The sequence below is a fragment of the Talpa europaea genome, assembly GCF_964194135.1.
Source record: "Talpa europaea genome assembly, chromosome: 6".
In the NCBI taxonomy this organism is placed as follows: domain Eukaryota; kingdom Metazoa; phylum Chordata; class Mammalia; order Eulipotyphla; family Talpidae; genus Talpa; species Talpa europaea.
The window spans coordinates 132,258,669-132,272,874 of NC_140072.1; the positions used below are offsets into that span (position 1 = coordinate 132,258,669).

Below are 14,206 nucleotides of genomic sequence, written 5' to 3' on the forward strand. Positions count from 1 at the left end.
AGTCTGTTTGCCCCTTGAGGAAGGAGAGAACTGCCTGTTTCTGCTGAGAGGGACTGTGGATCCACATGGAAAACAGGAGCCAACAATGGCTGGCTCTCAATTTGCATAGCGAATAAAAGCCCGCAGAGGCAGAAAGCGCTGGGTTTTTTTTTTTTTCCAGCAGGTGACCTTCTTGCCCTCCTTAACTCAGTTCAAATGCACATCTCATCTGAATGAACTTGGTTCCTTTAACTCTGCAAAAAGTACAAATGGTAACAATTTGTCAGCATTTAGGGCTATTTCCTTACTGTCAAGTCTGTCTTTTCCTTAGAGAACACAAACAGTTTGACTTACTGCATGACCCACACAGCAAAGAGGTGACAGATTATGCAGAAAAAGAAAGGTTTAATGAATTATGGAAACATTTACGAATATCCATTTGCTAAAGATGTTGTCACAATTTCCCATGAGACTCAAACTCGTTACAATATTTTACCCTTTAAATGAAGAAACGGTATGAAAAATTCAGTAACTTAAAATAATTTAGGCTGCTTCATTATCCCAACTAACTGCCTATGTGTGATGTCCCACTTCTGTCAATCCTCTCCAGCAAGTGACACGCATTTGAGTCACGTGGACACAATCTGTGATGACCTTCTTTCTAACCTAGGAAACAAATCTAACTTCATCTATTCTTTACCCATTTTACTATTTATTACTACTGTTATTGTTACCATTTTTTTTTAAAGACTTATTTATTTATGCATACAAGAACTGGGGTACAGGCCAGAGGTATGGGGGGGTGAGAGGATTCAACAGAGACAGAGCGGGGAACAGAGCAGGCAGACTGACTGAAATACACTGCTGAGGGGAGCAGCACAGCCATGTTGGTTGCTCCCTGGCAGGCTGGGGATTGAACTAGTGCTGCGGACAGCTTCATAGTGCGGTGCTTAACCCCTTGCGCCACCAGGGAGGCCCCTGTTACCATTTATTGAACAACAACAACAGACTAAATCAGGTAAACTACTTTGGTTTTACCTTGACCTTCTTACAACAGCTGTACAAAGTTCACAAACACTTTAAGGGAAATGGTAAATTGTGATTTAGTTAAGAACTTCCTGTCCAGAAGATAGATGAATTATATACATAAATTTACCTATTTACCTGTTAGTCCTGTGTCCTGTGATGCCGGGGCTTGGGGTCTGCAAACTACATTTCCCGGGGCCCTTTGCCACTTGGCTTCTCCTTAAGTTTCTGCCAACAGAAGCCCCCCACGCCACTCTCTCTCCTTCCCTCTCCCTGGCAGTCTGTGAAAAGGCTAAGTCCCCTCATCCTGGTCTCAGGCTGGAAGTAGAGGCCCTTCCTTCTTGATTGGAGTTCTTACGATTGGGGTAGCTCCTGAGATGGGGGCCCCTTCTCTGAGTTCTTAACTTCTGGTTAAATTCACCTCAGCTATTAAGTTCACCACTCCTTCCTCTCTGTTCTGCCAAAATTGCTTGGTTTCCTCGTCATCCCCGTGTTAACATGACCACCGTAAGTCTTCCAACATCCACCTGCGCAATCCCCGGTATTGAATCTTTTCTATTTAAAGTACTTAGCATGGTTGGTTTTCTTTGGTGGCTCCTGACTAATGTAATTAGTCCTTGAATAATTAATTATGCATATATAGAGGCATGCATACATACATACATATATATAGATCTCTTGCACATTCTCTCTCTCTATATAATATCTACAGTTATACCTTCAATCACGATTTCTCTAATTCCTTAATATCAGTAAAGTGTCCCAGAGCATCCAGCACTTGCCAGTTTCCTATTTCACAAGAACTACACTATATTCCTTTTATCTGGTTCCAGAAATCAAAACACATTTCTGTCTCCTGTTACTAAACAGGGACTAAGGAGGATTTTTACAAAAGAAACTTTTAAGTTATTAAGTTCCGCTTACTCACGAATATATAAATGTGTTGGTTGAGCTGTTAAAGATTAAGCTCTTAATGCTTTTAAGCTGTCAAGCAGGCAAAAGCTGGATAATTAAACAACAATGGAGAGCAAAATCTTTAAATAAGCAAGCACAGCTGGCAGAAGGGAACACAGAAGATCATTTCACGGTAGCATAATTAGTAAACAATATACACAGAGGCCAGGACAAGGTCTCAGTCTATTTAATACCACAGATGATCTTCTGTGTGAGAGCGGTGATGAATTCCAGGGGCTGGAGCACATGCTATTTCTGTATTTTACATTCTGTCTTCCTTTCCTTGGATGTCACTCTTACAAAGGCTCATTTAGCGCCAAACCTCTTTTCCAAATCCTGAGGAACTGCAGAGGGAGGCCGCTGCCAGTGAGGAAGTGAGACAGTTCAAATCTAGCCAAGAAGGCAGACACACTCACTGTGCAAGCAGTGAGCTAAAAGAAGAGCTACCTCCAGAAAGAAGGGGAGAAGGGGTGAAAGGAGCATTCCCAGGGTTGTCACTGTGTGAGGACCAGCTTACCAGACAAGAAAGAGACACAGTGATGCCCGCATAACCCCCCACGGCTACTGCTCAGACACCTCCCAGTCCTCGCCTCACTTGCCTCGCTTTGCAAGGACCCGCCCTGTGTTTGCATGTGATTGCATTTTCTGTCTTACTGTATTATGGTGAAGCTTTACTGCATTCCAGTTCCCTCCTAAGAACAATGCAGGGGATCAAAAAAATGGCACCCAAATGCCCCACTTTGGCATGAGGATGATCGCACAGAAGCACCTGAGGTACAACAGATGCAGAGAGCAGCACCCCACAGCTTGCCGGATTCTGTTTCATGCAAAGCCGCGGTCATCCTGAGGACCACATAACCCCTCTCCTGGGAGCCTTCAGACCCACACGAACACGCCTTCCCGCATCGGTTTCCTCGGGCTGTACCCTCCCACCTTCCGTGTCGAACACGGCTCCTTCCTTTCTCTCGCCACTTCTCTGCCAATTAACTGTCCTTGCTGTTGTGACTGGTTCTTTGCTGAGAGCTCTGGAAGCCCCGGTTCTAACCACCCCTTTGAATTCTCACCGCGCTTCTCCTGGGCACACACTGAGCATGTTCGTGAGCTCTGCCTTCCTCGTGTTGGTCTGTCTTTAAGGGCCCTAGTCAGACAACGCGGGAGGGTGGAGGAAAAGGCTGTTTCCTCCTCCAGAACAATCTCAGCTTCCCCTGAATCTTCAGGTTTCATACAGAAGCTGTCTCAATATCAATGCAGGGAACTAGCTCATAAAACAGAATTTTTTAACGTACATGAAAACAGAAATGTCTTCGAGGGCATGTGGCCCGGAGGAAGTGATGCAGGAAAAGGCTGTTTCCTCCTCCAGAACAATCTCAGCTTCCCCTGAATCTTCAGGTTTCATACAGAAGCTGTCTCAATATCAATGCAGGGAACTAGCTCATAAAACAGAATTTTTTAACGTACATGAAAACAGAAATGTCTTCGAGGGCATGTGGCCCGGAGGAAGTGATGCAGGAAAAGGCTGTTTCCTCCTCCAGAACAATCTCAGCTTCCCCTGAATCTTCAGGTTTCATACAGAAGCTGTCTCAATATCAATGCAGGGAACTAGCTCATAAAACAGAATTTTTTAACGTACATGAAAACAGAAATGTCTTCGAGGGCATGTGGCCCGGAGGAAGTGATGCAGGACAAGAGGCACTTGCTGTCACGCTCCCGTGTGCAGCACCTGCTGCTCCCCGGGTTCAGTCACATCCTACCGCCTTCCCACTGTCCAGGGAGGAATGACTCCTTGTTTCTGCACTCGAGTTAGCACGTACAGAGGGCAGACATCTTCCTGGGTTACTGAAACCTGGTATCTATTTTCATTTTTTTCTTTAAAAATATTAGAAAGTGCAAGCCACTTCACTTGAAAATGTATCTAGGCACACTTGGCATCTGCCCTCGGAAGTAACTTATGCTGAGGGGGGAGCCCCTTATGGCGGGGTGCAGGTTCCTGCCCCCAGACACCCCATTCATAGCGTTTCACAACTCAAACATCACCATCTAGAAGAAGGCAGTGAAGACCAAGCACACTCCCTGGTGGGAGCTGGGCAGGGCCCCTGCCACATGTGATGTGCAGGTGCCTCTTTTTCCTTCTCCTTTCCCTAATAAACCTGTCCTTTTAGAATGTGAAAGGAAAATAAGAAACTGGAATCACGTTTTGTGGGTTCCTTTCCCCAAATAGCCTCTTGGACTCTGGGATGGTCAGCCTGTCTGCTCCAAGTACAGACAGATCGGCTTCCCTATGGGGGACCAAGAAAGGGGGCACTGGATTCCCAGGGGACTTGGGGGGCCTGTTTCTGTAAATACAGATGGCCTGTGCGTGCAGCTGCTCCCTCCCTGAATCTGAGATGGGGTGGGATGAGTGGATGTACAACCTGCTTGATGAATCACTGGCTGTGGTAACACAAGGATCCACAAGACCAGAGGCTTCAGGCCTTTAAAATGGGGATCAGCAGGCATCCCCCTAAAATAGCTGCATGCAATCCTTCCTGCGAGGTCAGGCTGGATACAATTTGGAAAATGATATGGTTATTTTGCTAGTTGTGGATAGGGTTTTTTCCCCTCCCGTTTTATTGACATATGGTTGGCATCTAACACACGTGGATTTAAACATCGAGGTGATGACTTGATAGACAAGGACGCCGCAAAATGATGACAAGGAGGTCAGTTACCGCCTCTGTCACCTCACATCGGTACCGTTGTGAGCTTCATTTTCAAGAACCCAAGAGCTTTATGGAAGCTTTTCAGAAACAATGGCAGACTATTTTGCTATCATTTGTCATGATGAAAAAAATTCAGACTTTCAGTGATTTAACTTAACTGTATTAGCTGTAACACCTAAATAAAGAAATGATAGAAAAGGAAAATCAAGGGCATTCAGATCTTTAAGTATTCTGCCAGTAACTAAAGAAGGTCACCACAGAATACATTATTTTCTATTTCCTTTTCAAACAAATCCCAAGCACCCCTGGGCTTTCCTTTATGAGGCAAACGGTGATGAGCGAGAAGGCCCACGGACGCAGGTGCCGGAGGGGGAGAGCAGGAAGCTCAGCAATCACATTACGGGTGTGTTATTTAATCTGTTTTTACTCAATTCCTGGTTTAAAAGGGGGAAAAACTGATGTTTATCAGGAAGTAAGCTCATGAAGGACTGTTTTATAGGGCACCAGGGACTTTAAAAATTGTAATTTATTCTTGTTGCTTTCGTGATCTCTTAAACTTGACCAATTCAGGTTGAACTGCTTCTAACTAGAGCTTTAAAAGTTACGTATAAGGAAACTGAATAGCTACATTCAATGAGATAAGCCTGGGAACAGATCTTGGGGAGAGGCTGGGCAAACTGCAGACATCAGCTCCCCCCACTTACCAGTCGCCCCAGGTTGTAGTAGCAATCTGGGTATTTCCTCCTGTGTTTGATTGCCGTCCGGTAGCTCTGCTCTGCAGCTTCGAACCGTTTGAGGCTGTTCTGTACGATGCCTAAGTTCATCCAGGCTGCCGCGAAGTCCGGCCTGGAAGGGCATTTTGGAAAGAGATCAGCAGGGCAAGAGACAGGCAGGGCCCAGGAGGCAGCTCATTCCTTTGCCAGGAGCGCAGCTATAAACGCCAGGCTTACTGGATCTGCACGGCCAATGACAGCAGCTCCTCTGCTTCCCGCAGCTCGTTCCTTTCTTTTAAGATGTTTCCAAGATTATTCATGGCGTGAACGTACTTGGGGTTTAATCTGGATGTGGGAGAGAAACCAAGTTGTCTGTTAATGCTCAGTTGTCGCCACTAAACTCTCAGGAATTGGCAAATATCTCTCAAAGTTGGGGCTTTTATGGGGACAAGCTTTTCAATCTTAGAAACGTAAGTCATGCGTCGTTTCATGACTGGGATAACTCTGAGAAACGAGTCATTACTTTGTGACTGTTGTCGTGTGAACGTCACAGCATAGTGACACATAGCTCCACTGCAGAGTCCTCCCGCTCTTAGGCTGTACAGTGCAGCCCTTGCACCACCACTGCTTATGGGTCCACAAATGTCGTTAAGTGAGGCATGACCGCAAGCCTGACAAGATGCTTGGCCTACCTCACAGCTTCCCGGTAATATCTGATGGCAGCTGTCTGATTGCCTTTATCAGCCAGGTTTTTGCCAACATTGTAGTGAACCTGAAAATACAGAGAATAACTTGGCCATCAGCTGATAAACCCCTTTGTTCAGAGCTGGGATATCAATCCTATCTTCTAGCAAAAAGAAAGGGTATTTAAAAAAGACCCACCCACTAGAACCTTAGCTGAAACCCTGCAGGTGTGCATTTTTTTTTAAAAGATTTGTTTTATTTATACAAGAACCGGGGTACAGGCCAGATGTGCGGGAGGGTGAGAGGATTCACCAGAGACAGTGCGGAGAACAGAACAGGCAGACTGACTGAAACACACTGCTGAGGGGAGCAGCGGGCGAGACAGGAGAGGTCTGCCTGCCATGTGGCTTGCTCCAAGGCTGGCCGGAATCGAACTGGCACTGCAGAGGCTGTGGACAGCTTCACGCGCTGCACTTAACCGGCTGCGCCACCAGGGAGGCCTGCAGGTGTGCATTTTAACAGAAGCAAAGGGCCACACTTGCTGACAGGGGAGAGCGAGGGAGTATGTCAAGATGAAGGCCGGTTTCTAACTTCAGAAGCCAAGAAGACGTGCCGGGGGTTGCCTTGTGTGGGGGGAGAAGAATCTGTCCCATTTGTTAGGGGAAGCCCAGGGGAGAGGCCAGAGTGGCTCGAAGAGGAGCAGGTCAAGTCACAAGTGGGGCCGTCACCCCGAGATGCCAGCCAGCCCAGATGGGAGGCCTCCCACCTCACGCCTCTCATGGAACTTCAGACTGGAGGCACCCACGGGGAACGTTAGGTGGAATATGTTGATATGTCGCATCACACAAGCTCTCCATCCACATGCAGCTGTCGGATCATATGGCATCTCTATTTTTAATATTTTGAAGAACTAAAATGGTTAATTTTATATTATGAGAATTTTACTTCATCAAGAGAATTTTTAATGGTGGAAGAGGGTGGTAAAGTACCACAAGTGACAGCTCAACCGCCGCAGACCTATCTGAAACCTGGGGTCGCCTTGATGTGAGGACACAGGTGGGGCGAGGGCGGGGGCAACACAGGTCACTTTCTCAGGTGACTGTGGGCTCAGGCTAAGTTATGAGGACCTGAGCTGCACCGGGGCAGAAGAACTTATTGGAGATCCTAAGTTCCTTCCAAGATATCCTAAGTATCCTTCCAAGATAAAGGCCATGTGACTCTGAGGAAACGATGCTAGAGATTCACTAAGCAGGCGTTGAGTGTGGCTCGTGTCACAGCCCCCCGAGCAGCAGGTGCACAGAGGTGCCGGACAGAGCTGTGGAAGTGGCTTCTCCTCCCCACAGCAGCCGGACCGCTCCACGGCCTCCCCACGAGTCTGACCTCGGGCTGGAGGCAGGCTCCACAGCTTGTGTTTCTTCTCACCACATCACACCCACGGATCGGGTGCTGTGTGTGAAGAAGGGGCTGCCTGCGGGAGGTGATTCCCAGACCCACTCAGTCACACCATCTGTTACTTTTCTTCAAGTAAAATAACCATTTTTTGTTGTGTGTTACGGGCTGAACTGGGTTGCCGCCCTAATCCACACATTGCAGTGCTAATGCCTCCAAGTTTGGAGATGCGACTGTGGGGAGATAACCAAATTAAAGTGAGGCTGTGAGGTGGGCCCTACCTACCCTGACTGGTGTCCTGCTGAGAAGGGAGATCTGGACACAGACACGGGAGCCCCTGCAGAGGGGGGACCCCGTGAGGACAGAGAGAAGGCGGCCGTCGTAAGCCCAGGACAGAGCCTCAGAGAAACCAACCTGCCGATGCTGATCTTGCACTTCCGGCCTCCAGACCACAAGACAGAACGTTTCTGCGGCTGCAGTCACCCACCTGGGCTGTTTACGTGACTCATCACATTGGTTAAGCAGCCCGAGCAAGCCGGCACATTGTGAGAGACAAGAACGGTCTAATAATGTATTGGACACTTCAAAAGCCTCTGGGAACATAACCATGTCCTGCCTCATCAGCCTCAACCGACAGTTACAGCATGTCTTCAAAAATACTAAGATTTCTGGATGTGTCTGCTGAGGCAATACAACACTGTGTTAAGTACTACGTCCATCATGTTTTAGCTGCCAATTTTCAAGTCTACATTTGTTTACAATCTGACCAAAAAAAAAAAAAAAAAAAATCATGGGTTAGGCACTACTGTGAATTAGGCACTACTGTGCAGCCCGCAGAGTAATTTAAACCTCCTGGACCAAAGGGTTGTCCATCTGTAGCACCATTAGCTTCAAACCACAGCTCAGAGGAGGCTGCTTCCCGCTCTGGCCAGAGCGTGCTTCTGTTCTACGTGTGCCTACATGTGTCTACCCAGGCCCACGTGTGCCTACCCAGGCCCCGCCTGGAAGGGGTCCCCTCCCTCCCTGCTGCACGAAGAAGATGCGCATCTGGAGACTCCAACCTGGGAGCTCATGCTTGTGGTCCCCAGAATACAAATTCGCTTCTCCCAGACATCAACAGACTCCCTCCTCTTCCACCCCAAGCTCCTGCTGCTTTCCTTTGTTATGGAGAAATTCTGTTTTCTCAATAAAAAGCTCAGACAAAGAGTTCAACAGCAGTATAGATGGTGTTCTGTCGGATACTGGAACTCAAGAGACCAGAGAGCAGGGCAGAGAGGAGGGGACCTGGCCATACAGACTGCTGCTAATTCCACGGAACTAGTTAAAAATCTGAGACAGCCCCCGGGAAGGACGCTGTCCATCATTAAGAACCGAGGACCCACTCCCCTGGTGGCGCAGGCAGTTGAGCGCCACGTTGTGAAGTTGTTCTTGGCCTCTACAGCGCCAGTTCGATCCCAGGCGGCCGGCAAGAATCCCACATGGCACGGCAGTCCTCTCCTGCCGCCCGCTGCTCCCCTCAGCAGTGTATTATGTCAGTCTGCCTGTTCTGTTCCCCGCTCTATCGCTGGTGAATCCTCTCACCCTCCCGTGCATTTGGCCTGTACCCCAGTTGTTGTATAAATAATTAAATAAATCTTAAAAAAAAAAAAAAAAAAAAGAACCGAGTACCCAGAGACCAGCCTTCTCCCAGGCTTGCAAGGAGGCTTACTTGGCCGGAAAAATACTGCTGAGATAAGTCACTGCAAAAAACAAAACAACCCCCTCAACACACAGCTTGCTTGTGCAACCGTGTTTAAGGGATGAGTGATTTTCCTTTCCCTACAAGGGAAAATATTGAAAAAGCCTGTTTATTTTTGAACTTTCCCTCCAGTCTTGTGATTCATCAGCCCAGGCAATGAACAGGTACAGAAGTCACAGACAGAAAACCCAACTATTGTGACCCAATGACAGGCAACAAAAATGAAGCACAAATAAAAACAAAAACCAAAAAGTAAAAAAAGAAAAACAAGTGAAAATGAAAGGCACTTTTAACTCCAGCATTAAAAGCAGTTTGTTTCTACTGATGTCGAACCTAAAATGTTTTAAGCACAGGAAAATGCCAATCCTTAAGGAAATAGCTTACTGTGGTGAATGATCCTTTTCTTTGTTAAAGAAATTTAAGATTTTATCACAGCGTTGATACAAAGTACAACACAGCTTTAAGACTTAAAACAAAAAGTGGCTATAACACCTATAATTAGAAACTCCACATCTCGCCCGTGGAGGCTCAGCCAATGCCATTTTCATCTGGTTCAATCCCATCTTTAATACTGAGCACCCACCACCTGCAAGGCACTGTGGGTAACTTGAATGCAGACCAAGCACCACCTCCTTGGATACTGTGAGTCTCTGTAAATCTGTTTCATCCAGAACCAGGTGACAACTGCTGCCTTCATAGTCAATGGATATAAAGTGAAACCAGCACAGAAAACGTCTCCCTTGCAACTGAGTTGAAGGAAACCAGTTTCTCCCTAAATGACGTCTCTTTCCTAAAATCACCCTAGCTGTTTTGTTCCCCAAAGAGGGAAATCATTTTTATGACACTCCAATTGCTAGTACAAAGTGAAAACGAAAGCTCTATCTTGCTCACGCTGAATAGTTCCCCTAAAAAAAGTTCTTAGAAAGGACTATCACTACCAGCTACATTTTGAAGATATCATGTGCATGTCTTAAATTTAAAAGGGAAAACCATGCACACAGGTAACTGTGCGCACGCCCGGCCTATACATGAAGTCACTTTTGGGGCAGACGCGTGGGTTCCTACGTGGGGTATTACCTACGTCCCCTCCCTCTCGTGGCCGGGGCACCACACACTAGGTCTCCATTGAGCCACCCAAATCACTAACCTCGGTATCACATTGCATCCTTGTGTGCCTCAGTTTCTCCCATTTGCAAAATGAAAGAAAATAATATCCTCCCTCTAAAAACCTTCAAGGGAGGATAATGGAGATTAATTACAGAGCCTCCGCAGAGAAATCTGCGTTCTTGTGGGAAGAACTGTATAAATAGAAGGAGGTAATTACTGCTATTCAAACAGAAGAGCAAAAATAAAACAAATCTATTAACATTTATGAAATTAAATCACAGGCAATTTATTTTTAGTAGTACCAAATAAATTGATGGGTCAGCAAATCAAATTAACAATAAAAGCTTGAGTAATTTCCTCTTTTATCTAAGTCTTGTAACTACAACATGAACGACGCTCTTTATTTCCAGGCAAACAAAGAGTCAGTACCTTTGATCCTATTCTTCACTGCAGGGTCACAGTAAGATGTCAGCTATTCAATGGATTTATTCATTTAATTTTGTCTGAAATCAGTTTTTTTTTTTTTTTTAAATACAGAATGTGGAAATAAGACAGAATTCCAGACACTACTTTTTTTATTTTTGCTTCAGAGGCTCACATTTAAGCATCCTAGGAAGCTCCAATTTTGATGACCCAATAAAGCATGCATTATTATTTAGTAATCATCTATCCCAACAGAAAATTCTTCTAACCTAACCCCTCGGCCTCCCATTCCAAGCACGCAGCAGTCCTTTCTTGTCATCTCCTCTCAAAATACAATGAGCCCGAGAAAGCGAACATTTCCGGGCCACGTCCTGAGTGCCGATGGCCACACGGGGCACTTCAGAAGCCTGACGTTGTTTCAGCCTCGTAAGACAAACAGGAGCTGGACGTCTCCCTTTACAGAGGGCATTGAGAGACCCACACAGTTTAGTTTTGGCCAAGAGGCAGAGCTTGTTAAGCAGAGGGCTTGGAGGCATCAAAGGAACCACATTTCTCCAACGAGACACGGCCTGTACTGAAGTCTATGCACTTACTGCCCCCCAACCTGACAAAGGAAGCATAATCAGAGAAACCACAGGTGACAGAAATGTCCACTCTAGGATTTATACTCCCTGAACCGAGCCACTGTCCACTCCCAGGAGGGTCACCTCCACACTGCAGGGGAGTGCTTGGTCACCGCTGGGGCCAGCGCTCAGGGCTGAGAAGTACTCTCTAAATGGCCTGCCTCTGCACCCCCCTCCCAGCCCCAGCTGGACATGTGCTGTCACCTCCCGGCACCAGCCCAGAGGGTGACTGGACCAACTGGAGGATGAGAGACCTCAGCGAAGCAATGTGCCTGGATTTAAAGATTTCTTTTGAGTTATTTTGCCCAAGTGGCATTTTAGTAAGTTTTATCAAAAGGAACAGAAAAACTCATTTTTGGTCATGGGCTCCTGCAGGCCTTGCAGGAAGGTAAGCATTACTCTCAGGCAGCTGGACTTAAGTACATCTTAGTCTCCAGGAGTGGGCAGGGTGACGGCAGCTGCGTACCTTGGCATTGAGCGGGCACACAGACAGGGCGCTCCTGAAGAGCTGCTCTTCACTCCGCCACTCGCCGCTGCGCACCAGGCACCTCAGCACGTTGATGAGCAAGATCCCCAGGAGGACAGCAGCCAGGAGCTTCTGGAGAACAGGGAGACTCGGTGAATGGCACAGTGGCCAGCAGACGCCGTCCTGGCTCGCTGTCACGCGCACTCTGGCCCAATACCTTTTTTTTGGTGTGTTTACTGAGAGCCCGGAATCCGAAGGTCAGCAGCATGCAGTAGCCGGCACTGGGGAGGTAGAGGACTCGCTCCGCCACCACGAAGCCCACACGGAAGAACAGGTTACTCGCGGGCAGAAATGGGATAACGAGCAGTCCCAGGCCCAGCGTCAGGACCCTGCAAAGTGGAAAGTGCTTGCAAGAGCTATTTTCTGTCTGCTCAGGAAAAATGTCCTACCTAGCCTTCAACGGATGAGAAGAGTCTTTCTGTTTCTATGTGGTCAATGGAGAAAGGGAGCAGCTGCAGGAACAGTTATCAGCAGGGAGGATTTAGCTCAGTGGTCTTAGGATAAGACATCACAATCTTACCCAGGCCCTTAGCATCAACCAGAGGACAAAATTCCCAGGACATGCAGCTCACCCCCATAAGGTCAGAACAACTCGAGGGAGGCTGTGCTCGCTCCCCTCCCCCTAACTCCACCTCACCCCCTGCGGGCCCTGGAGCTCAGTGAGTGTTGTTTTCATGGGAAAAAAATCATCTCCTCTCTTAACAGCAATTGTAATACTCAATGAGTTTAAATTTCACAAAATCTTAAATAAACTGCTGTCACTTTGGGGCACTACATCGCCAGAAACTTCAGTCAACCCAAGAAAAGGTGTGAAACGAAACATCTCTGGAGCTAAGTGATGATTTCCAATGTCCACGTGAAGAAGCACAAGGTCAAATTTGGTGGCTTCTTCCCAGACCCTGTGCTTAGAGTATTGAAAAGAAGAAACTCCTATCCCCCAAGTTTGTTGCCCTTGAGAATTGCGCATCAATTTAAGATGCGGGTGAACTTGAAGCAAGTACTGCAATTAACCACGTTTTTGTGAACAACAGGTCCCACATACCAGGGCGGCCCCAAGAGGCTGGGGCCACACCCCAGGGCCTAAGTGTGACCTTGCGGATTTGCGTAAATATGCTCTAGGATGTCTGCATCAAAGAAATTGTCTAACAATGCATTTCTCAGAATATGTCCCATCGCTAAGGGCCGTGTGACAATTTTGAAAAATTGCTTGTCTCATTCTATGAACACCGTGCTTAAGTGCTTAAGGAAATCATCTTAGTTTTCCTTCTCATGAAACATTTCTTTTTCCAAGTTATTTCCTTTCAAGCTGCTTTTTTCTTTATTTGGGGCAAGAAAGACTCTTTTTAGGACAGCAGTTTAATTTGTACCCAACAAAGACAAAAGGAATCACTGTAGCAGTCACCAGCGTTTTTGAAGAACAGTGAAGTGATGGGCATGACACACATCAATCACACCCTCTGCCCTGGCCATAAATTACTCCTTGCCACCGATAGTAGAAAGGATCTTAAAAGGTTACTTCCACAACCCTCCTGCATCACATTCACTCCCCACTAGTTGAAGCCAGCCACCGACTAAATGTGCATTTGAAAGAAATGTCCATAGACCTTCTAGCTACAGAATCACTGTCAAGATCAGTGCTGCACTTATTAGCAAAATGCTCTGGCTCAACCGGAGTAGAAGGTTCTGGGCTGCCTCTTACCTTCTCTTGTGGCTGTCTTCTGAGCATAGAGCTTGGCATGTCAGGCCAATCAGGCAGAACCAGAGAGCCACTAGTGCCATGACCCGCCAGTCACCGACAGACTTAATGAGGGGGATACAGCCCATCGACCAATCAAAACACAGCCACCAGGGGCACAGCAGCAGCCAGGCATTCAACGAGTAGTAGTAATTATAGTTTATGGCCTGTCAGTCAAGAGGAAAACAAACACTTATTTGACACTAAATTTAAAAGAATACATCTGCATATATCCTAACTCCATGGTGGAGGCATTCACATGCTTCTGTTCAAGGGAGCAAGTGCAGACAGTGAAATGAGGCCACCTTTTACATGGATAGGGGGCCCCAGTTTCCAATGCCTTAAATATATTTAGATTTTAATGCATGAAAATACAGCAAAGGCACCAGGTTCTCTATGCATTTGTTGTATTTTTGATTAAACGCTGTCCTGTTTAGCTGGGGACTTCCAAAGTCTGTGACCTACCCCTGAGACCCAGAAGTGACCTCTGTGCCCGACAACATCAGCAAATGTCATTCTTTGGATCTGTTTCTAGGAAATGCACAGCTCAGAACCTGTGGCTTGGACCTCTTGCCTTTGAAGAAGCCAGCCCGTGCCACAAAGGTCCTGA

At 46.8% G+C, this 14,206-nt stretch overlaps 1 protein-coding gene across 3 annotated transcripts in view; it reads right to left on the reverse strand.

Moving 5' to 3' along the window:
- TMTC4 (transmembrane O-mannosyltransferase targeting cadherins 4) overlaps positions 1–14,206 on the reverse strand; it is a gene marked incomplete at both ends in the record, with an annotated part of 49,334 nt that overhangs the window by 4,082 nt on the left and 31,046 nt on the right. For all 3 annotated transcript variants that reach the window (XM_084234747.1, XM_084234746.1, XM_084234745.1), the window contains 6 exons: positions 5,363–5,504; positions 5,609–5,716; positions 6,064–6,143; positions 11,802–11,933; positions 12,019–12,190; positions 13,561–13,763. In XM_084234747.1, the coding sequence (XP_084090873.1) occupies positions 5,363–5,504; positions 5,609–5,716; positions 6,064–6,143; positions 11,802–11,933; positions 12,019–12,190; positions 13,561–13,763 (837 nt within the window). The remainder of the gene's footprint in view (positions 1–5,362; positions 5,505–5,608; positions 5,717–6,063; positions 6,144–11,801; positions 11,934–12,018; positions 12,191–13,560; positions 13,764–14,206) is intronic.